Source organism: Mycteria americana, chromosome 4 (assembly GCF_035582795.1).
Source record: "Mycteria americana isolate JAX WOST 10 ecotype Jacksonville Zoo and Gardens chromosome 4, USCA_MyAme_1.0, whole genome shotgun sequence".
NCBI lineage: Eukaryota > Metazoa > Chordata > Aves > Ciconiiformes > Ciconiidae > Mycteria > Mycteria americana.
The window spans coordinates 65,224,429-65,232,746 of record NC_134368.1 but is presented as its reverse complement, the minus strand read 5'-3'; the positions used below and the strand labels follow the sequence as shown (position 1 = coordinate 65,232,746).

The 8,318-nt window shown below is 38.8% G+C and overlaps 1 protein-coding gene across 4 annotated transcripts in view; it reads right to left on the bottom strand.

The window, feature by feature from the left end:
• Nucleotides 1-249: 249 nt before the first annotated feature.
• Nucleotides 250-8,318, bottom strand: part of RASGEF1B (RasGEF domain family member 1B) — a 32,486-nt gene continuing 24,417 nt past the window's right edge. For all 4 annotated transcript variants that reach the window (XM_075500813.1, XM_075500810.1, XM_075500812.1 and 1 more), the window contains 5 exons: nucleotides 7,514-7,609; nucleotides 5,421-5,516; nucleotides 4,051-4,174; nucleotides 3,340-3,412; nucleotides 250-2,136 (listed from right to left, as the gene is read on the bottom strand). In XM_075500813.1, the coding sequence (XP_075356928.1) occupies nucleotides 2,112-2,136; nucleotides 3,340-3,412; nucleotides 4,051-4,174; nucleotides 5,421-5,516; nucleotides 7,514-7,609 (414 nt within the window). In that variant the 3' untranslated portion in view covers nucleotides 250-2,111. The remainder of the gene's footprint in view (nucleotides 2,137-3,339; nucleotides 3,413-4,050; nucleotides 4,175-5,420; nucleotides 5,517-7,513; nucleotides 7,610-8,318) is intronic.

Below are 8,318 nucleotides of genomic sequence, written 5' to 3'. Positions count from 1 at the left end.
CTTCTTGGCGAGAAGCTGGCCCACAAGACAACACACAGAGCCTGCACTCTGGACAGAGGCTGCATAATGCTATTTCTCCTTTTATTTACAAAGGCTTCATTCCAACTAAATAACAAATCAATTTCTAAACCAGGCTAGTAGTTGAACTGTGTTACAGTGGAGGAGGGAAGGAGAGAAGTTATTTTTACAGGTAAGCTAACCCTTTGTTCAACCCTCTGGCTTTCCTAGAACTAAAAATGTAAAAAAGCAGGTTAATGAGGATAGCAATTATTTCATCATGGAAGATAATTTATGTACCTTATTATCATATCATCCTACTTCCAGAAGATGTGGAAACGGAATACACAATTTTCTCCAGCTTTTTACATAAACTAAGTCCTGCCTATAAGCCTCAACAACGGGGGAAGGATGTAGAGGGGGAGATGGGAAAGATCTCACCTGATGAAAGCTGAGAGGTAAGTCTGTGAACTGCAGAAGCAGTCTCCTCCTTTCAAAGAGTTAGCCTCTTCTTTCTCCCTCATCCTAACTCAGTGAATGAGAGAGGAGAAGAGGAATCCTCCTCCACCATCAGGGCTCGAGGCCCTGGTGGTGGTGCTCATGGAATATGTAACTCAGTGACTTCCAGCACCTTGTACCAGCAAACAGGCTGCAGTTAAGGACAGTATCCCCGTTGATGAAGGCTACTTCAGCATGTTCTTACAGAATTCAAAAATTAAATACTTGCCTGAAAAGGCATGGACAGAACATAAAAAACAGCTTACCTGAAAACTCAAGAGATGCAGTGCAACAAATAGATATATTTATTCTTATTCCTTTTCTTTTTTAAATAACAGTGGCAGGATAATTGCAAATAGCTTTTTTGCCAAGTATGTGCTTTTGCTTAGTCCAGGGTGATCTACAGCTAGTTTCTTTTTTTTCCATTGGGTTCTTCCTAGGATAAATAGACTGACCAAGTATTCAGAGCTACTACAAACTTATTAGGTGTGTTACACAGTGAACTACTTCATAGTCATAAACATAATCCATAAAGCAAACACACAGGAGGACTGTTTTGTTCGCAGCTGTAGTTGAGAAGAAGCCTAATCTTTTTTTGGTTTTGGCACCTTGCTATTTCAGTCAAAGTGGATTGTGTTCTCCATTGTTACCCTTTCAAAAAAAAGTAATTATAAAAATGACTTAATAAAAACATACTTTCATATTTCAATGTGGTTTGTACACCAGTTTCTCAAAGACTATTCTAGAAAAGTCAGCTTGTTCAACCTAATATAAGAAGAAGGTCAAGTATGGAAAATTAGAGTAACAAAACTGTATAGTAAAAATAAGAATGTAGCATGTAGTGGTTAGTTGTAAACAACTGAAAGAAAGAAAAAAACCTCCCTAGAAGCTATGAAATAGTCCAAGATGCATAGCTACTATATTTTTGTAGCAGTTGTGTTTTATACCACAGCCTTGATTTTTATTACTTTATATTTTTAAAATAACTTAGAATAATAATGAGTTTGCCTACCAGCAGCCAACTCAAAAACATAATGGAAAAAGAAAAAAACCCCACAGCCACCATGACAGTAGTGGGGAGAAACTCTATCCAGCAGCCAATTTCTTGTGTCCAGTTCTTTCCCTCTTAGCAATCCCAATCAGGCAAAGTTCCTGGCTATATTCAGCTTATTAGGAATGGAAGTTCTTCAATGCAGACTTGGATTTCACTGAAAGGAATGGTGGTGATTTTTTCCCCTCCGTAATCTACTATGAACTCTGCAGAGTCCTTGTAGCAGCAAGCTGCAGCAAAAGGAAGGGGAAAAATATTCCATCCAGGTGTGAAATGATTCATAGGTGGCATCTGAGCTCTTCGAAGGATTCTGTCAGCGCTGTCCTCAATCAATACTTAAGCCTGAATCACAGCCAAGAGGGCTGTGATTTTATCTCATCTGTCAGATGTGAGAAGCTGCCTGTTCTTGAGTTAACTTGTTTCATCTTTGCTGACACAATATCGCAACTGACTGCACATTTTCATCACTTTGAATGCCACTCGGTGTACAGAAAAATAAACCAAGCCATGCTCCTTGGTAATCCACATAACGTAGCAACAGCAGAAACAGAAGCCATCTTGTGCACTAAACTCTGCCCAGAAGCGCTGACCTGAAAGGAAGAGGGAAATGTAAATAAGTAAGACAATCATTAGAATGATGTAAAACTTCTCAGACAGCTTCAGAGTGCCTTCAGTAAGGATCCTGTGAAACTGAGGTTTGTGTTATCACAGATTTTCAAGCTCAGAGTCTTTGTCTGTCCATCTTGCCACTCTGTGTAATGCGGAGTATCTGGGCACTGATGTGAATAACTCTCCCTTTCTGTCCTCTCCCCAGAATAACTAGGATTAATCAGATAGAATTGTTACATCCCCTCATGATATCCCAGGAAAAACCAACATGGCCTGAGGAGAATCCTTAGGGTTGTGGTGTATGGTTGTCTCTCCGCAGTGCTGCAGAGTGGATCAGAAGAGTTGCGATCTTATATCCATGGGTACCTCTAGGTGTTAATGTACCAGCTGCCTGCAACAGTGACAAGAACACCTGACTAACGGTCAGTTCCTTGGGATATCGGTACTTTTAAGGCTAAAGTGGAGGTATGGCTTAGGCGTGAAAACACAGACTATTCATTCATATACCTGCTTAATTCTGTGTCTCCATCTATGCACCCGATTAGTTTTTTCTGCTGCCATGAATTCAACTTAAAAAAAAAAAATTGGTTGGCAAAGCACAAGCTAAAACACTGCCATAACACTTCATGTATCCTTCCACAATTAGTAAAATGAAAGAGTTGAGGCTATGTTCAACCAGAAGAAAAGCCAAAAATAGGATTTTGCTTAAATTTTTTTGCCTGGCCTGGACTCTAAATTATTATCTGGTTTCATGAATGCATTTGCCCCAGAGTGATCTCTGTGCAAACCTCATCCCTGTCTGAAAGGCTAGGTGCATAAAGGGATGCAATAGCTGCAGAAACATCTGCTTGGAAACCAGAGTGCTCTGTATAGTACTTGTGAGGAAGTAGAGATTTCTTTGAAGTTTAGAAAGCTTTTTTCCTACATTGCATAACACAAGAAATTAAGATACAAAATTACTTATTCTAATTCCCATCCCCTAAGGGAGAGAAGGCTTGAGAGGGTTTAAGATAAAGAATGACTGTTCTCTTTTTTCCCAGAGTCCCAGATTGGACGGGGGATTTACACCAATGCTGTGCCCCATCTGTTGAAACATGTAGCATGCCATTTGGTTTTAACTGTTTGATGCTTGCTCTGTATTCCATTGTTTTTATCTATTGATGCGAGTAACCTCTGACACAAACCTTAGTGTCTTCCATCTGTCCTTTTCAATGTGATTCTCGGGACTTTCGCTTTCATAGGAAGCCAAGTAAAGTGCTGCAATCAGAAGTAAATACAATATGTTAGGCCTACTGGCATTTTAAAATTTGCTCTCCCTGGAAAGTGGGCTGAAGTTAAATGAAGCAGGCTTGTATTATCCATCCCTCAGATTAGGGCTCCAGAATCCCATTAGGAAGTATAGCTTTGTTTACAATCACATCCAGACAATACTAACAAACAGTGCATGAGAACCAAGACTACCCTGAGGGGAATAAAACAACTAGCGAAAACTCAAAAGCACAAGAGTGGAAGAAAACACTCAAAAGAAAAAACTGAGCCCAGGGACATAGTGCTTTGTAAGCAACCAACAAAGTCCCCGTTTTCTTTCTTAAGCAGCACCCATTAGTGTAAAGCATCCTGAAAGTCCATATAAGTACGCTTCAGATGATATTTACAGGGACCACATATCCAATCAATTTTTTCATTCTATTTCAGAGGAAAGGATAATGTCAATTCTCACAGACCACGTGCAAAAGAAAAATCTTATTTTCTCTCTCATTTGTAAGAGAGAAGCATTTTTTACTTACCAGACAGAGATGTCTCAGGACAAAGTCTTTCTTTACTGTGAGGAAGCAACAACTTAACACGGAGAGAGATTAAGCAGTAGCCAGTGACACCAGATCAGAGCTCCTTACCATCATCACTGAAGACTGGGACAGTGAGCAAGAACTGCAGAATCTTCCGATCCCTTTCAAAAGGACACTCCACTTGCTTCCACATCATAAATTCACTGACTTGTTTTGCCAATTCCCAAAATTTCTGTCAGAACAGAAGAGAAAACAGAAGAAGTGCTATATATTGAACAGTACTATTTACCCTGAACATTTTTTAAAAAGAGAGAGATATCTTGGTTTCAAGTCCAAGGCTTGGATTCTCTCCGGCTTTTAAGTTAGAATTGAACATGATCTGACTCAACAACTCAGCTTCTAACTTTTGCATTTCTGTTTCAAACTGGGATGACTTCCCACTCCTCCACCCTGGTAAAATTGTTATTTATGAATATAAATAGTAGATCATGATCTGGATTCAGTTTCTTTTCAAGGAGCTGATAACACTCCTTATGCCCAACTTTTCACTTTGATGATGCTCATGCTTGTTTGTTTTGCAATGAAATATTTAGTAATTTTCACATCAAAAGTCTGTAGATGCTTAATACTGACATTTCGAAATCCAGATGTTCCATTTCAGTTAGTTAATCTCAAATGCTCAATTTTCTTGGTGGAAATTTATGCCAAAAATAAACATTCCCCATGTAGTGTGTTGATGTCATTCATTGACAAACTCACTCAATTAAAGTTTAACGTGCCTGAAGTGCATGTGGATTCCTTGAGTAAAAGGACATTCCAGATCATCACATAGTCTAGCTTTAGAAACAGGCTAATTCAGGCAAACAACTACAAGTGAAATCTACTGTAATTTTGTGCGAGTGACGCAGGCTTCTTGAAAGCTGAAAGCACCAGAAAACAAATCATTGGGTAATCCACACTGTCAGATAACAAACATGGAAATTGGAGGCATAAGAACTACTGATAGACAAGGGACTCAAAACTCCTTCACTGCTGCTCTATCACGTTTCTTCAGAGACAATCTGTGACTTATATATGCAGTATTTTTGCACATGTATCTTGACAAATGATAAACTCACCTTTTACATGTAGAATTCAAAAAGAAGCTCTAAAATACTAATTTGAATTATTTTTTCATTAAGTATAATAAAACCTGTGAGTTGAAATGTTTAGATGAATTTGAGCACTGGGAAAAAGTTCTGACTTTTTTCCCCTCTAAAAAATTGTGAATATCGAAAGGGTTTCTATAAACATTCTATCTTCAACAAAACTGCTTTTTCCTGACTACCTCCCAGCTCCTGTGAGAAGTAACAGATACACTCAAATTCCAGTCTAATTTTGCTCTCCCAGAATCCAGTGGAAGCTGAACCATGACCTGCTTCAGTTTTCTGTTAAAGGGGCTGACCCTTTATCAATACCCCACTCAGTGCTCTACTTACTTCAAAATTGACATGACCATTTGGAAGACGATTGGCACAACCCTCATTGAGGAAGTAAATATCTTTGATCAAGAGGCTGAAGAAAGGTATTACAATCTAAGGAAAGAACAACATTATTCTCAGTCTGGTCCTGAATCAAAACATAATGCTCTACAGAGAAAAATAAAAGGAAGTCAGGTGGTACAAAAGGTAAGCAAAATACTGAAGCACTAAGATCTGTATATCTGTCTCTTTCACTACAAAAAATTTTGCATTCACTACATTTTAAAATACATGATATTTCTCTATAAAGAAAGTCCTCCCTTGAACGGTAAGCTAATCCCTATAGTTTTATTTCCAGCTTCGTGCCAAACTGCTTCCATTACCTTGAACTCTTCTTAGCATGTAGCTCCCTCAAGGTCACAGTTAAAGCATCTGTTTGTCACTCCACTGTTTGTCAACTGTGGCTACGAGGTGTGTTTAGAACAACAATATGCCTAACTCATTTCATTTCTATGTCACGTCCCTCTTGTTGTCACTTTCTCATTCTTCCTTGTACATTCCAGAACATAAGAGCTCAGAGGTGCCTTCTTCTTAAATGTAATTCCTGCAAGGTGTCTCTTAGTGCAGCTCTCCCTCTTGACAGGGACTTGCTTGGTAAATGAGGGGAGATGCACATTAAAGCACAGCATGGAAAATATGGGACTAGCAGCACCAATGGCTTTCGAACTACAATTCCCTGAGCTCATGCCAGAAATTGAACCTTGGCACTGACTGGCTCAAAAAGAAGCATTTCCTGCCAACTGAACAAATCAAAGTATTTTTCTTTGGAGAATGCTGAAACATTCTTACATTCTTAAAATGACTGTATTTTAATTTGTATCCTACAAAAATTTTCACAGCTGCACATCCTTGTTGCAACTGGGGATAAAACAAATATTGCTTATCACTATTTCCATGGAAGACTTCGCTGCACCATTTCAATATCCATAAGTTCTTTCTTTGAAGTCTTAAAACTCACTTTTCTCTGAAAAGAAGTAGGCATCTTACATTTAAACTTCTGGTACTTTGAATGATATGTGAACAGATCCTTAGGATTCAGAAAAAAAATCCCTGTTTTTATTTACATGTGTATAACAACAATATAGACCAGCAGACTGCACATGGATTTGCTTCATCCTGCCTGGTAGTTTATTCTATGAGCACCAAGATAAGGTTTATTAAACACAGCATGAAGTCCTAATATTATAAGCAGTTGATGAGCAACTGCTTCTAAGTGGGGAGAGGCTAGCAAGCTATTTGGCTCCTTTCCACAAGAACTACAACTGAGATTCTGCATTAATGTGTGACCAAATCCAGTTTATTTCTCAAAGCTAATTTATTTTAAGAAGCAAAGAAAGATGCTACCTCTATAAATGCATAGTTCACAGCCACTCTTGAATCTGGAAGGTGGATTTTAACCCACTACGTTACACAAACACCTGATTCATCTCAACATTTCCACTAAAAAACTCCAGAGTATATTTAATGCTCATCTAAAGACTGTACACAGGACTGGGACTCTGCAGAATCTAGACAGCAGCTCTGTCTAGATTTGAGTTTTAGAATACCTTTTCTGAGTAAATTTTAAAGCTTTTCCACCGTAAACCATAAACCACTTAAAATTGAGCACAAGTAGCAGCTATAAGAACAAATTACTAGCAACCTCATTTCACTCCTTAGCCTTTCCATTTGCATTACTGGTTTGCGAGATAAAGTTCTCTGTCAAAAAAGAAATGAGCTGAGGCAATGTACTTATTTTATTTAAATAATCAAAGCAATCACTTAATGTTTGCAGCTTTCAGTCAGCACCAAACTGAACTGGCAGCCCTAAGATGGTCATTTTCATTGAGCCACCTGGTTTGCTCAAATATTCCATTTACTTTCTTGATAGTTTGCAGGTAATATTTAGACATTCCCAATAAAGAGGGATTCAGTTTTGAGGCTTTTTATTCTTTTTAAAAGCCCACCAGGGGTAGAGCTGCTGAGAAACAGAATCCCAAGACAAAAGCTTACCGTGGAACTTAACAAGCACATTTCATTTTTGCCCACTGCCAAGTCATTTGTAAACATACCTTCTCTCTGTTGCTATGAGCTGTCAAGGACCTTTGAGCGGCTCCACGCAGAGCAGTTCGGTAATTATAAAAATTGCTAGAAGGGTCCATCTGATGCTACAAGGCATGAAAAAATGTAAATAATGAGCCAGTGTCATCACCACACACAATTCTTTTTCACTTGAACAACTATTTAAAAAGCAAGAGGTCTGCTGAACAGCACCACAAATATGGCCTTTTAGAGGACTGCAGTATCTCTTTATCTGTTCATTCAATCAGAAGAGAACCTTGTTTTAAAAAATGTTCATTCAGCACAACAAGGGATCCAATATAAGACAGGGGCAGGAAAGCAAAGGCAGGCTTCTCTCTCCACAAAGAAGGTAGCTCAGCTTTAATTCAAAAGCCAAAATCATGAAACTAAGACAAGAATGGGTCTTGGCACTAATATTCTGCTCTTCCTAGTATGCAGGTTTCTCAGAGCTGATTCAGTTGCAATGACAAAGTAAGATTAGACACCTAAAGCTGTTATTACCCCCACCTCATTGCTCCAAGACTGACTGCTGCACTTCAATGACTAGGATGACTGCATGACTCACAAAGCACATCCTTAACCAGCAAAGTCCAGCCTGCATAATAAGGTCAAAGGAAATAGGGCTGTAATCTTAAGAGCAACTTCCTGAGCTGTGCAGCCACCCTTGACACAAGGAAGGCTATTTCCCACCCAAGGATAGGGGAAGGAAGTGTGAGGTGGCTACAGCCATCCAGTTTTAACCTGTTGTCATAACACGAGTCAAATCTCCTGATGATATTAATAAACATTTCATGC